At 39.4% G+C, this 16257-nt stretch overlaps 1 protein-coding gene and 1 pseudogene across 11 annotated transcripts in view; one reads left to right on the top strand and one right to left on the bottom strand.

Moving 5' to 3' along the window:
- HYCC2 (hyccin PI4KA lipid kinase complex subunit 2) overlaps window positions 1–16257 on the top strand; it is a 47313-nt gene that overhangs the window by 19130 nt on the left and 11926 nt on the right. For 8 of the 10 annotated variants that reach the window (XM_080669614.1, XM_080669610.1, XM_080669615.1 and 5 more), the window contains 5 exons: window positions 2894–2974; window positions 4694–4809; window positions 6622–6717; window positions 11946–12062; window positions 15632–15719. In XM_080669614.1, the coding sequence (XP_080525740.1) occupies window positions 2894–2974; window positions 4694–4809; window positions 6622–6717; window positions 11946–12062; window positions 15632–15719 (498 nt within the window). The remainder of the gene's footprint in view (window positions 1–2893; window positions 2975–4693; window positions 4810–6621; window positions 6718–11945; window positions 12063–15631; window positions 15720–16257) is intronic. The other 2 variants (XM_080669609.1, XM_080669612.1) reach the window with 1 other exon arrangement.
- Window positions 7181–7859, bottom strand: LOC308249505 (rRNA-processing protein FCF1 homolog; annotated as a pseudogene). Its single transcript has one exon. The product of its transcript is annotated as an rRNA-processing protein FCF1 homolog (transcript).

The following is a 16257-nucleotide window of genomic DNA, read 5'->3' as shown; positions in this document are numbered from 1 at the left end:
CAAATATCTGAAGGATGGTGCATGCATGACCTTTGGAGCCATTTATATTTTGTTTAAAACCAGGCCCTGCCACTTGTTGGCTGTTTTAAATTTGGGCAAGTTACTTAATATCTTGACATCAGTTGCCTCATCTATAAAACAGAAATAGAACATTATAGGACTAAAAACAATTAGAAAAATCCAGCATAGTGCCTATGGTGTTTAATTATTATGATTATTAGGTGTATCATAATTGAAGATGCGTTTTTAAAATGAAAAGCTGGTCTTGGTATAAAATTCTCTTTTGCTAATTTGCCTGATGATTGTTTTTTAAAACAAAATTTGTCATTGTGTCTCTAGTGTTTTATACAGGAACTTAGTGTTTATTTAGTGATTTAATAATTGAATTTGGTAGATTAGATTAGGTTTAGCATTATGCTGTTATTTTTATTAATTTGGTTAGTGTAATAAAATTTAGTAGTGGGACAAATGAAGCAAATATTTTGTATATGAGAATGGTTTTTAAAAAAATAAATATTGATTTTTTTACAGAGAGGAAGGGAGAGAGAGAGTTAGAAATATCGATGAGAGAGAAACATCGATCAGCTGCCTCCTGCACACCCCCTACTGGGGATGTGCCCGCAACCAAGGTACATGCCCTTGACCGGAATTGAACCTGGGACCCTTCAGTCCGCAGGCTGACACTCTATCCACCGAGCCAAACTGGCTAGGGCATGCATATCAGAATGCTTGACAAGTTCTTGATAATAGTTGATGCTGTGGTTTAATTAACTTTTGGCATCTCAAAAAGTGTGTACTATAAAAATATTGCTCAATTCTATGCAGAAATGCAACCTCAGGCTTCTGTCTTTTAATTCCCTTGATATCTGTGCTCTCCTCTCTGGTTCTCGTTTTTTCTTACTGCACTGGTTTTCCTTTATATACTTACTAGGGGCCCGGTGGGCGAAATTTGTGCATGGGGGGCGGGTGTCCCTCTGCTCAGCCTGCATTCTCTCCAATCTGGGATCCCTCTCACAATCCAGGACTATTGGCTCCCAACGCTCGCCTGCCTGATTGCCCCTAACCGCTTCTGCCTGTTAGCCTGATCACCCCCTAACTACTCCCCTGCCAGCCTGATCGACGCCTAACTGCTCTCCTGCTGGCCTGATTGCCCCTAACTGCCCTCCCCTGCCGGCCTGGTCACCAACTGCCCTCCCTTGCCAGCCTGGTCGCCCCTAACTGTCCTCCCCTGCAGGCCTGGTCGCCCCCAACTACACTCCCCTGCAGGCCTGGTTCCCCCCAACTGCCCTCCCCTGCTGGCCTGGTCCCCTCCAACTGCCCTCCCCTGCAGGCCTGGTCCCCCCAACTGCCCTCCCTTGCAGGCCTGGTTTCCCCCAGCTGCCCTCCCCTGCTGGCCTGGTCCCCTCCAACTGCCCTCCCCTGCAGGCCTGGTTCCCCCTAACTGCCCTCCCCTGCTGGCCATCTTGTGTGTTGGAATGATGGTCAATTTGCATATTACCTCTTTATTATATAGGATTTCTCTTTTTTCTTTTTTTCTCTAGCACTTCTCTCTTGTTTCAGATAGCCTGGAGAAGAGTTTTATATTGCTCTCAGCTTAAACAAATTTCAGAACACACTTCTCCACAAATACAAATGTAGGTCAGAAGTATTTGGCTTAATTTAAAATTTAGGAATAAAAATTAAAAATATATTGCCTAACTTAAATCATGTCTATTCATCTTAGTTAGCATAAACTTCGTCTCTGAGGCACAATGCGCCAGATGTAATGGTAACTAGTTTGACTACAAAGTAGATAAATGATCTCTCTAAGGAATTTTTAAAATATATATATTTTATTGATTTCAGAGAGGAAGGGAGAGGGAGAGAGAGACAGAAACATTGATGAGAGAAAATCACTGAACAGATGCCTCTCACATGGCCCCCCAGTTGCCTTCCACATGGCCCCCCACTGGGGACCAAGCCCACAACCCAAGCCAGGAATTGAACTGCTACCTCCCAGTTCATAGGTCGTCAGTCAAACACAGCCACAGCAGCCTGGCTCTCTAAGGAATTTTTAAACCCCTTTTCCTGCCAAAGTTATAGGTAGGACCATTGTTCACATATAATTGGTATTATCCTATGACATAAAACTCAGAAATGAGCCCCATAGGGATGTTCTTCTGGGTTTGTGTTTTGGTGATGGTAGTTATTTTTATAGTTGTTTCTTCCTTTTATGTTGTTTAACTACTTAGTCTCTCTCTGACCACCTTCCCAGGTCTAATAAGGTCAATCTTCTCTATGATTATGCCTGTTTGTATACTAATATGAAGTGTAAAAGAAACATAGACAAATGAGGCAGTAGAGAAAGGTAGTGATGCAGGAAGAGCATTTCACCCCTGGCATCTGTAGGCAGATTTTGATTGATACCTGTAGAAGATTGGATGTAAAAATGATGGGTACATTGTCCTTTTCATTGAAAGATAAAATTATGAATCAAACCATGACCTCTTGGTTCATAGATGGCCACTCAACCACTAAGCCGGGCAATTTTTTTATTTATATTACTATTTCTAAACATCTTCCTCAGTTACCAATGATATGTTTGGTAAATTAAGAAAGTAATTAGCCCTAACCGGTTTGGCTCAGTGGATAGAACGTTGGCTTGCAGACTGAAAGGTCCCAGGTTCGATTCCGGTCAAGGGCATGTACCTTGGTTGCAGGCACATCCCCAGTAGGAGGTGTGCAGGAGGCAGCTGATCGATGTTTCTCTCTCACCGATGTTTCTAACTCTCTATCCCTCTCCCTTCCTCTCTGTAAAAAAGCAATGAAATATATTAAAAAAAAAGAAAGTAATTATTATTTCTAGTAGTCCTGTGATTATTTCATTATCTTTGTATATATTTTTTTTAACTAGGAAATTGCTGATAAAGATGGAAACAATAAAGTTCTGTCTTTTACTATCCCTTCTTTATCTAAGCCTTCAATATACCATGAGGTAAGTAAGATTGGAAACGTAGAATTATTTAAAAGTATACTGAATAAAGATAAAAAGTCAGCTTCTTACCAGAGGTAAATATTCCTAACACATCTTTATTGATTTACTTATTAAAAGTAGATGTTTGTTATCTCTACATATAAAGGCTGAGAGACAGTCTGACCGGTAGCAATGATGCGCACTGACCACCAAGGGGCAGACGCTCAATGCAGGAGCTGCCAAGCTGTGGTGACCTGGCAGCGGCAGTTCTTGGGTGATGCACCCTGGAACCAGAGAGGAGGGAGCCCGATTCTAGGGTGCATCACCCGAGAACTGCCCTCTTGCAATCCAGGACCTCTTGGGGGGTGTCAGAGAGCTGGTTTCGGCCCGACCCCTGCAGGCCAGACCGAGGAACCCCACTAGTGCATGAAACCAGGCCTCTAGTTAGTGAAATTAAGTTGAGCTGTTGTCAAGAGAGGCAGAAAGTAATTAATGGATAATTTTCCTTTAGTTCTTGTTTCTTTCTTTTGTATTCTTCACCAGTATCATTTTTAATCTTTTTTATTAGTGTTTTATGAGTTTTTAAAAATATTCTTTAATTTAAATCATTTTTATTTTTCAGTTAAAGTTGATATACCATATTCTTTAAAATTTTTAAGTCTTCAGTAGTAATTAGAAATCATCTATGTTTGATTGGGTTTTATTTTTTTATTTATTTTTTGGGGGTTATTATTTTTTAGGAAAATGGCTACTTAGAAGAATATTACCACTGTAATGATTATGTTTCCATTTAAAGGATTCTAGTTGATGCATTCCAGCTGTTCACTAGCATTCCACTTTTGATTTTTGCATATATTTATTTGGTTGGAAAATGTGAGAAGAATGCTTATTATACAGGTTAGATGACTCCTGTTGAGCTGAATTCCTTCTGCCGCCTCTCTTTAAGGATATGTGTTCTGAATCAAGCTTCTGACCTCAGGTGGCTTTTAGTGCATAAAGTCATGAGGAAAGCATTTAAAGAAGCTTTACCAGTAGTCTAAAAATTATATTCTATTTTCTTATCGACAGTCAGTATCCTGTTGTCTCATAGCTCTTTTTATTTCCCTTAATGATGTCCTCTGGGACTTTGTTTTGTGTTGAAAATAGAATGCCTACTATTTAGCCTAGGACTCATTTGAGCATAGAATATTTCTGAGTAATTTTACTTAAGTTCTATGAATCATTATGAAATGGAGGATAGTGAACCATTTATGAATGGATGGTTCTAACTATAGAAACATGAAATCAATTATGTCACTATTAAAGAGACATTTGATCATAGCCTTCAATATTATTTGTGTTTTATAATTATAGCGCTCTACACCTTGCTATCCCCATTGTAGAATGGGATTAATGAGAGTACTTACCTACCTGAACTTAGATAAACTTCACAGTATGAATGTACAGTCCCCAAGACTGCTCATGTTGTAGAGTACAAACAAATTGAAATGTACATATTTGTAACCTTTAGTCTTTTCAGCAACCTTTTTTATTCTTATACATTATATATATGTATGTGTAATTATATATATGTATATAATTTTCAAGAAGAGCCATAGAATGTATATCATTGAAAAATGTTACGGGTCTTGAAAGAGAAGAAATGGTCTGAAACTGCCCTTTTTTGAAACATATCTTTATGTGATACAGATTTTTACTTCATTTTAGAGACACAGTCTCATACTTTCCTTATTTTTATAGCCCTCAACAATTGGATCCATGGCTTTGACTGAAGGGGCATTGTGTCAGCATGACCTCATCAGGGTTGTTTATAGTGATCTTCATCCTCAGAGGGAAACATTCACTGCACAAAATCGGTAATGGTAAAATGTGGACAGTAATAACTGTCCTGGAGTGGTCTTTTCTCTCTTGTTGGCCATATCTTTTTTCTTTTGCTTTACTTTACTTATATCCTTAACTTCATTTGTCCTTTTTTTTTTTTTTTTTGAGTTTTTAATTTCTGCAATTATATTTTGTATATCTAAAAGTTTTTCTTGCTTTCTGAATGGTCTTTAAAATACTGATTTTGTTTAATTGGTGTGTTTGGAGATTTTTTGAAACATCTTTTATATTTTTGAGAATATTAATGATAATTTGCCTTATTCAGAGGTTTTTTTTTTTTTCCTTTTTGTATATTCTGTTTCCTTTAACTTGCACTTCTTTTCTATTTTTTATTTTGGTCTCATTTTTTGTTAGTGGAATTCCTCAGATGTCTTTTCTCTCCCATATATTTAAGAGTAGGAGAATAAAAATTGAGAAGCTTTAACCACGTTAATAGGGCTAGTTGACCATGAACTTAACAACTTCTCACTGGGCTATTCAGTTGGGGAACTTTCTAAGTTCATATCTTTAAATCTTTCTTCTTAGGGTCAGGTTCCCTAGAGAAAAGTCTAGTCTGTAAATAGAGGGCTGGCTGCTAGCATTCTGGTGGCCAAGCGGGGAAGGAGAGCTTGAGGTCTTGATTTCCAGTAAGGTTTGTTTCACTTAATATTCCTGTGTTCAGTATGGTGTCTTCCCCCTCCAACCCCCACCCTAAACCACAGTTGTGCCTGGTGGTTCTTTGGTAGAAATATCCTTTTTCTTCTTTGAGAAAAGAAATCTTAAATATCAGAAAATAAATCTTCAATAAACTAAGCAACATAGAGAAGAAGAAAAGATCTGAACATTTGACTGCTTCCGAGTCAGACTTACAACTCAATTTTTAGCTTTTCATTTTGAAATAATTTCAGACTTACAAAAAATGTAAAAATGGTACAAAGAATTTCACCATCTATGGGGAGCTTTTTAGAAGTACAAATTCCCTCGGATCCTGCCCCAGAGACTTGTTGGTTATCTGGGTTGACATACAGAAATACATTTTTTCAAAAGGTCCTTAAATAACTATAATCTGCTCCAGGTTTAGGAGCCACTTTCTTAGACATTGTAAAGATTAGGAAAGCATTCTTTATCCCTTTAATAAATATTTATTATAGTATCAATGTGTTAGACACTGTGTTGGACACTAGAGGTAGAGATGAATATATCAGGGTCTAAAGTTACTACCAAATGGGTAAAACAGAGAAAAGATGGAGAATGATGATTCAGTGGGATAAATGCTATATTAGAGCTACACAGATAAGGGAATAGTTTCCTTCAGTTGGGAGAATTAAGAACAGCTTTATGTCTGAGGTAAAAATTTGAGCTAGGACTTGAAACCTTAGCACGAGTTTTCTAAGGATGTTCTAGTAAGGAAGAGCAGTATGTATAAAAGCAAGTTGTTATGAAAGGTTATGGCATATTCATAGAGTGGTGAGAATATTGATGTAGTATAGTGTATGTGGTAGGCAGTGGAGGTAAGGTAAGGTTAGAGAGGACGGTGGAGGGTGGATTTTAAAGGACCTTGTATGCCATGATGAGTTTGGATTTTATCATGCAGTCAGTAGGAACAGTGGGCTAATGTAGATAGGGGAGCCATCTTTATTAGGAATGGACATGGGGAACATTGATGAAGAGACTATAGTAATCTGATTGAGAAATCATGAAAGTAATGTTAAGGCATTGTTATAACCATCTAATGAAGAAATCATTTACCACAGTGTCTAGTAGAAGTGATTGCTTATAATCCTTTCACTCCTTTTTGTTTTTGGTAGGTTTGAAGTCCTGAGTTTTCTTATGTTGTGTTACAATTCTGCTATTGTGTATATGCCTGCTTCATCTTATCAATCTCTTTGTCGGATGGGCTCCAGGTGAGAATAATAATTATCATTAACCTTCATATTTGACAAATATTTACTGAGCATATTCTTTATGGTAGGTACGGTTTTAACTTATGATATAGCAGTAAATAAAACTCATGGAGCTTATATTCCTGTAGGAATCCTTATCTCTCAAGTGTCTTGACTTCTTGAAATATTCCAGCATCAAAAAAGCATTTTTTATCTGAACATCAAGTAAAGCAAAGATGTCTTAATCTTAGGGTGGTTTATTGATATACCTAATCACTTTGAGAGCTTTGAATAAATAGTCCCATAGGTGAAGAAAGTCTTAAGGAATGTGAACCCTTTTCTTTTTTATTTTTTTTTGAGCAGTCATCTGATTTATAAAAAGATGTAACAAAATTTTAAATGACACAAAATATCATTTGCAAAACAACATCAGTATCATTTTCAAAACACCACCAAAAAGTGAGTGTATTTAACTGTTCTCAGCTCATAACAGCAAATGTGTGAGTGGAGCAATAACACATGTTGTAGCATGTTTAATAAACCTGCAACAGAGAAAGTTGTTTGAAGGAAAGCAGAACCGAGGGGCTCCATAATCATCTGGCATCCGCTCAATGTTGTACCTATGGTTAGAAATGTACATGATGGGAACTCCAGGGATCTTCCTGATTCTTCGTTTAAGGTCCCGGTCAACTGTGGCCACAATATAACACTTGTGCTGAGTTACTCTCTGTACTAACCAGTCATCTGCCTAGGTTCCTTTGTGTGTGCATGGTAATCGTTCAAATCTTGGATCCTTGGTGATCCTTAGAGCCACTCGATACTTCTGCCCCAATTTCTCAATTTCAGCCATTACACAGTCGGTTATACAAGGGATACACTTGGCATAGAGACAGTCCATCATTGACTGCACTAGGTCCAGTCTGGCCTTAATGGAAAAGTTGATAAAGTTGGTATCAACCAGGATGTGGTAAGATGGGCCTAGCTGTGTGTTACATTGAAAGAATAAGCAGGAGGGGTGTTGGGGGACTTCTCTTTCTTTGAGTGCACTGGGATCTTTCTTTCTTTTTAGGTTTTGATCTATCCTTTTCTTTAAGCCTCTGATCTCTGAGACTAAGCATTCGCTTCATGCTCGCATACTTCCTTGTTTTCGTTAGCTTCCCCATGTTCACGCCGCACTCTTGTTTCTTCCGAGTGAACCCTTTATACGTTTCACAAATTATTATCTCTGCTTTGTATAAGAAAATTAGTAATAGTATAATTATGTGTCTCATTTATATTTGTGTTCTTTAATCTTTACTAAATCAGAATTTCTAATAATTTGGACAGACCTGGGCTAAAATTTAAATATTTACTAGAGAAAAAAATTTAAGTAATATAAATCAGTTTGGAGATGGAGGACATTTAGAGTCACAGAATTTCAGCTATAGAGGGAACCATGAGTTCATCCTGTTCAATGATTTTTTTTCTTATTTTTTATTTATTGATTTTTATAAAAAGAGGGAGGTATCGAGGGAGGGAGGAGGGGAGAGAGAGAAAGAGAGAGAGAAACATCTAATTATTGTTCTACTTATTTATGCATTCATTGGTTGTTTCTTGTCTGTTACCTGACCGGAGATTGAACCCACAACCTTGGTGTATTGGGACGACATTCTAACCATCTGAGATACCCAGCCATGGCTCAACTGATTTTTACTTGAGGAAACTGAGTCTCCCAAAGGGGTTAAATGCTATATTAGTTTTCTATTGCCTCATAACAAATTACCACAAACTTAGCCTGAAAATAGCACACATTTATTATTTTGTAGTTTCAGTGTGTCAGGAGTCTAGGCATGACTTAGCTGGGTCCTTTGCTTAGGGTCTTACAAAGCTGCAGTTAAGATGTTGGCTGGGCCCTAACCGGTATGGCTCAGTGGATAGAGCGTCGGCCTGCAGACTCAAGGGTCCCAGGTTCGATTCCGGTCAAGGGCATGTACCTTGGTTGCGGGCACATACCCAGTGGGGAGTGTGCAGGAGGCAGCTGATCGATGTTTCTCTCTCATCGATGTTTCTAACTCTCTATCCCTCTCCCTTCCTCTCTATAAAAAATCAATAAAATACATTTAAAAAAAAAAAAAAAAGAAAATCTCTTGCTTTAAAAAAAAAAAAAAAAAAAAAAAAAAGATGTTGGCTGGATTTTCAGTCTTATCTGAAGCTCAGATGAGGAATTATATACTTTTGTTGGCAGAATTTAGTGCCTGTAGTTGTAGGACTGAGGGCTTCAGTTTCTTGTTGACTCTTTGCCAAGGACCAGTCTTAGTTCTTTGCCCTGTGGGCCTCTCAACATAGGCTGCCTTTAACATGACAGCTTACTTCTTCAAACTAGAAGAGTGAGAGGAGACCTGCACTACATTCTTAAATAACACAATCATGGAAATCCCATCACCTTTGCCACGTTCTGTTGATTAGAAACAGATCACAGGTCTCACCCACACTCAAAAAGAGGGAGACCAATCCAGATTAGTTGTAAGTTTGATTTTATAGATGATCTTAAAATAAGTTTGTTATTTTCATTTACCTGTAATAACATAATTAATGACTAACAAAGTTCTTGTCTCTAACCTAGATACTGTTATCAAGAGAATACACTGTTTAAGCACTTATTGCCTATCTACAGATAAATCCTATATAATAAAAGGCTAATATGCAAATTGTCCCCACAGGCAGAAGTTTGACTGACTGGGAGTTAGATGTGCGCTGACCACCAGGGGGCGATGTCGGGGGAAGGGAGGCCCTGGCTGGCAGCCAGCAGTCACTAAGGACCCTACCCGTGTATGAATTCCATGTGCTGGGCCTCTAGTTTATTTATAAATGACTGTTTTGGTTTTTTAAGTTAATATTTATTTATAATTTTTCATTCTATCTTAAATAATAGCAAATGATATTATTTTCAGTAAATATCATAATAAGACAAATAGAGGTTGGATTAATTTTTTAAAAATATATTTTTATTGATTTCAGAGAGGAAGAGAAAGTGAGAGAGAGATAGAAACATCAATGATGAGAATCATTGATTGGCTGCCTCCTGCAAGCCGCCTACTGGGGATTGAGCCCACAACTCAGGCATGTGCCCTGACCTGGATTGAACGATGATCTCTGGTTCATAGGTCGATGCTTAACCACTGAGCCATCTTTTTTTTTTTAATATATTTTTATTGATTTTTTTAAGAGAGGAAGGGAGAGGGACAGAGAGTTAGAAACATCGATGGGAGAGAAACATCGATCAGCTGCCTCCTGCACACCCCCCACTGGGGATGTGCCCACAACCAAGGTACATGCCCTTGACCGGAATCGAACCTGGGACCCTTGAGTCCACAGGCCGACGCTTCTATCCACTGAGCCAAACTGTCCAGGGCTGAGCCATCTTTAAAACTGAAAGTCTGTGATTCACAGGCCAGTCAGTGTTTTAAATGTATATAATGTAAATACTACAGTGATCTGATACCCATCATCACCCATTTGAGGAATAAATGAACAAGCTTTTCTTTAATAGTCTGACATTATACAGGGTGGGGCAAAAGTAGGTTTACAGCTGTGAGTTTGTGAAATACAGTTTATTCTTGTACTATTATTTATTAACTAGAGGCCCGGTGCATGAAAATTCATGCACTGGAGGGGGGGTTCCCTTAGCCCGGCCTGCCCCCTCTCACAGTCCAGGAGCCCTCAGGGGCGGGAGGTGACCTGGTGATCAGGGGAAGGCGACGACCCGTCACACCTCTGCAGCTGCCACTGCCAGCAGCGTAAGCCTTGGTCGGCCCTGGTTACCTGAGCCTCGGGCGGCCCTGAGCGGCTGGGCAGCCACCATCCGAGGCTTGCCTGTGCCTCATGCTGGCCCTGGGTGGCTGGGTAGCCGCCATCTGAGGCTTGCCTGTGCCTCGGACTGGCCCTGGGCAGCTGGGGGGCTGAGGGGACTGGGGGACTCCAGATGCAGGTGCCCCGGTGGGGCTGAGGGGACTGGGTGCTGCCATCTTGTGGCTGTGGGCTCTGCCATATTTGAGGGCGTGGCAGTGAATTAGCATATTCCCTCCTTATTGGCTGTGGGTGCCACCATCTTCGAGGACCGGACAGTAAATTAGTATATTCCCTCCTTATTGGCTGTGGGCGCCGCCATCTTTGAGCGCAGGGCAGTTAATTAGCATATTCCCTCCTTATTGGCTGTTGGTGCCTCCATATTTGCAACGGTGTGAGGGTCAATTAGCATATTCCCTCTTTATTAGATAAGATTATTGTTTCCCAGAGGAGCAACTGTAAACCTACTTTTGCCCCAATCTGTATTTTTCATTTTTCTTTGTGAAATTGAATTTCATTATATTTTACCCACATATTTTATACTAATATAATGCTATTTTATACTTTAAAGTGTATTATTGATCACCTTATTATATGTCTTTGCTACAAAAATATGTATATGTAAACTAAAATTTGAAAAAAATTCCTGATACTATGATGTACTAAAAATGAAAATATTTCTCTTAACTCACCATGATAGTTATTCCAATAAATTAATTCATTAAAAGAACATAGGTACATTACAATTTTTGATAATTATTAAGCATCATTTTCTGGAAGCATCTTCTAAGGCAGTGGTCGGCAAACTCATTAGTCAACAGAGCCAAATATCAACAGTACAACGATTGAAATTTCTTTTGAGAGCCGAAAACCTACTTCTGCGCATGGGCCACGAAGTTTCATTCGCACTGTACATGCGCGCCTGCACGTGGTATTTTGTGGAAGAGCCACACTCAAGGGGCCAAAAAGCTGCATGTGGCTCGCGAGCTGCAGTTTGCCGACCACTGTTCTAAGGAGATGGAAGGTAGAGGATTGTTTATGGTATTTTGATTAAAAATGGTTTCACAGACATCAGTAGTTTGAAATGTCCTTTATTTGTTTTGAGATTTCTGTATCTCTCACTAATTCATCCTGATAAAATTTGTAATATGAGAAAGTTATGCATTTATTTTGTGAAGAGAGAGAAGGATGAATTTGAAAGACCTGGCTATTTAAGTTGTTTTTATCAATATAGTCGCACAGGTTTTATTTTTATTTTTACCTGTTCACAACTGTATACCTAGGCTCAGGACAGTAACTGGTAAGTAGTGACTGTATTTAATAAATGTTTGAGCAACAAATAACTGAATAAATGAATTTATAAAAGCAAAATATTTGATTCAATGAAACCAGAAATCACTCATGATAAATACTGTATTTTGTAGGGTTTGTGTGAGTGGGTTTCCACGGCAACATGAAAAACACTGGAAAGAACTCTGTGGTCGAATAGTATTGGATCCCGAATTTATGGTGCAACTTCTCACCGGGGTTTATTATGCCATGTAAGTAGGTGGACTGAAATTGGGTGAATTTTTCCTAATGTTTGGAAAATTAATATTTCTCTTTTTTTTCTTTATCACACAACACTAAATCTTTTGTTTCATGATGGACCAGTTATCTTGTTTTTCTAATATGAACTCTTCTTAGTACTTTTTAAAATTAATGTACATTTTAAACTTGAAAACAATATAATAACTATTGAATTAAATTTTTTTAAGATATAATTCACATATAAGGTTTTAGTTTTAGGTCTACAGCATAATGATTAGACATTTTATATTGTGAAATGATTACCACAGTAAGTTTACTTAACATTCATTACCACACATAGTTACAAACTTTCTTCTTTAGATGAGAACTTTTAAGACTTATACTCACTCTTACCAATGTTCAAATATACAATAGGGAAAGAATAGTCTCTTCAGTAAATGGTGCTGGGAAAACTGAACAGCCAGATGCAAAAGAATGAAACTGAACCACTCTCTTATGTCTTATACAAATGGCAACTTAAAATGGATTAAAGAGTTGAATGTGTTCCTAAAACCATAAAACTCCTAGAAGAAACTATAGGCAGGAAGGTCCTTTTACCTCATCAGTATTGGCAATGAGTTTCCAGATCTTAGCTATTATAAATAACACTGCTATGAACATAAAGGAAAACTGTCTCCCCATATAGTTTATAACCCAGGTTTTCATGAATGCATTAAATAGGTTAACCTAAATATCAATACATGATAAAAAACGATTTATGTGAAGAGACATCTATAAACTATTCTAAACTTTAATATCTGAAATATTCATTTTGTTCTTGTAACCAAAAGTGGGACCATTTAGAAATGGAATGATGAAAAAATTGATGTGAAAATCTTGTTTAAGAATCAAAATAGGGGGATAAACCAAGATGGCGGCATAGGTAAACACCTAAACTGCTGCCTCACGCAACAATTTCAAAACTACAACTAAAAGACAGAACGGACACCATCCAGAACCACAGGAAAGCTGACTGAGTGAAAATTCTACAACTAGAAGGAAAGAGAAAAGCTCACAGAGAATTGGAGGTACGGCAAAGGGTCTTTGTGCGCGCAGAGAGGAAGGGTGGCTGAGAGCCTGGCTGACTTTCTCTGGCGGAAGGGGGAAGGAAGCCCCTGACCGCACTGAACCCCAGTTCTGACTGCACTGAACCCCAGTTCCGGGCGAGCCCCTGGGGGCCCACGCTCTTGTGGGGGAAGTCTGGACTCTTGGGCAGAGACTCGGGAGCCGGGGAAGGCGGAGGACTGAAAGCGCGCGCGTGCCAGTGCGCACAAAGGCTGCGGAGGTTGCCACAGGCTTTCCCTAGTGGATGGGAGTCAGAGGCTCCTGACTGCACTGAGCCCCAGTTCTGACTGCACTGGACCTCAGTTCCAGGCGAGCCCCTGGGGACCCACGCTCTTGTGGGGGGAGTCTGGACTCTCGGGAGGAGACTCGGGAGCCGGGGAAGGCGGAGGACTGAAAGCGCGCCTGTGCCAGTGCGCACAAAGGCTGCGGAGGTTGCCACAAGCTTTCCCTAGTGGATGGGAGTCAGAGGCTCCTGACTGCAGTGAACCCCAGTTCCAGGCGAGCCCCTGGGGACCCACGCTCTTATGGGGGGAGTCTGGATTCTCGGGCGGAGACTCGGGAGCCGGGAAGGCAGAAGTCTGAAGGCGCGCATGTGCGCGCAAGGGCAAGGCTGACGGGAAGCCAAGACTGAGACTCCACCCCATCCAAGCTGAGCACAGAGGCTATTGCAATTGGGCAAGTCTAATCCAATAAGGCTGTCTCCAGCACCAAACTTCTCCCAGCATAGACACAGCTGATCCTTACAGCCAACTGGCCTGGAGGTCAATTCTTCCCAGTGATACCAACAACAATAAAGACTTAATTACAACAAGGTTGTACACACAGTCCACAAAGGGGTGCACCAAGAGTGTCCACCTCAGGTTAACTGGGGAGGCCGACCCACTGGGCCATATAGGAAACCTAGCACACAAATCTACCCTACCAACTCAGGGAAGCAGTGAAAATGCGGCGTCAAAGAAACAGATCACAAACGAAAGAAATGGAGGAAAACAAACGACTGGATATAGAATTCAAAACTACGGTTATAAGGCTTTTTAAGAATATCCTAGAAAAGGCCGATAAATATAACGAGACCCTCAAAGATATGAAAAAGGACCAACTAGAAATTAAACATACACTGACTGAAATAAAAAATATTATACAGAGACCCAAAAACAGACAAGAGGAACACAAAAATCAAGTCAAAGAATTGAAATACAAAGAAGCAAAAAAAACTCAACTGAAAAAGCAAAAAGCAAAAAAAAAAAAATCCAAAAAGTTGAAGATAATGTAAGAAGTCTCTGGGACAACTTCAAGCGTACCAACATCAGAATTATGGGGGTAACGGAAGAAGAGAGAGAGCAAGATACTGAAAACCTATTTGAAGAAATAATGACAGAAAACTTCCCCCACCTGGTGAAAGAAATAGACTTACAAGTCCTGGAAGCGCACAGAACCCCAAACAAAAGGAATCCAAAGAGGACCACAGCAAGACACATCATAATTAAAATGCCAAGAGCAAAAGACAAAGAGAGAATATTAAAAGCAGCAAGAGAAAAACAGTTAGTTACCTACAAGGGAGCACCCATACGACTGTCAGCTGACTTCTCAACAGAAACTATGCAGGCCAGATGGGAGTGGCAAGAAATTTTCAATCTGATTAATAGCAAGAACCTACAACCAAGATTACTCTACCCAGCAAAGCTATCATTCAGAATTGAAGGGCAGATAAAGAGCTTTACAGATAAGAAAAAGCTGAAGGAGTTCATCACCACCAAACCAGTATTATATGAAATGCTGAAAGGTATTCTTAAAGAAGAGGAAGAAGATGCCGAAACCGGTTTGGCTCAGTGGATAGAGCGTCGGCCTGCGGACTGAAGGGTCCCGGGTTCGATTCCGGTCAAGGGCATGTACCTTGGTTGCGGGCACATCCCCAGTGGGAGGTGTGCAGGAGGCAGCTGATCGATGTTTCTCTCTCATCGATGTTTCTAGCTCTTTATCCCTCTCCCTTCCTCTCTGTAAAAAATATCAATAAAATATATTTAAAAAAAAAAAAAAAGAAGAGGAAGAAGAAAAAAGTAAAGAGAAAAATTATGAACAACAAATACATATCTATCAACAAGTGAACCTAAAAATCAAGTGAATTAAAAACCTGAGGAACAGAATAATCTGGTGAATATAATAGAATCAGGGGCATAGAAAGGGAGTGGACTGATAATTCTCAGGGGGAAAGGGATATGGGGGGTTCATGAAGAGACTGGACAAAAATCATACACCTATGGATGAGGACAGTGTGGGGGAGGTAAGGGCAGAAGGTGGGGTGGGAACTGGGTGGAGGGGAGCTATGGGGGGAAAAAGGAGAAATAATTGTAGTAATCTGAATAAAGATTTATTTTAAAAAAAAGAATCAAAATAGTAGGACTTGGAACAATAAAAAGGTTGTTGTTGAATATTAAAAATATTTGCTAAAGATAGTAAACTATCTGCTTCTCCTTAGGTATAATGGACAGTGGGACCTTGGCCAGGAAGTCCTTGATGACATCATTTATAGAGCTCAGCTAGAACTCTTTTCTCAACCACTATTGGTAAGTGAAAATATTTACTTTTTATTAAACATACCTGTACCTGTGGAGGATATAAGAAATTAGTATGCAAAATCTGATGCAATCCAAATCATTGAGGAAAAGGGTTTATTCCATAATAGTAGTTGGTTAACTGTTAGAAAGAAAACAAAATTGGTTTAGACCTTCTCCTCCTACCATGTATCAAAATACAATTCAAATAAAGTTTAAAGAATTGAAATATTTTGAAGCCCTTTAAGAGAGGGGGAAAGGTTATAAATACTCAAATTTCTGCAGGAAGGACTTTCTAAACTTAAATGATATGACAAGTCACTAAAAAATGGTTGATGATTTTTTTGACCACCTAAACATCTAAATTCTAAACCATCACTGTCTTCCAGCTGGTGTGGCTTAGTGTTTGAGCGTCAACCCATGAACCAGGAAGTCCTGGTTTGATTCCTGGTCAGGGCTCAATCCCCACTAGTGGGGGAGTGCAGGAGACAGCCAATCATTGATTTTCTCTCATCATTGATGTTTCTATCTCTTCCTCTCCCTTCTTCTT

The sequence above is a fragment of the Plecotus auritus genome, assembly GCF_963455305.1.
Source record: "Plecotus auritus genome assembly, chromosome: 5".
Taxonomy (NCBI): domain Eukaryota; kingdom Metazoa; phylum Chordata; class Mammalia; order Chiroptera; family Vespertilionidae; genus Plecotus; species Plecotus auritus.
This window is presented reverse-complemented; position numbering and strand designations above follow the sequence as displayed.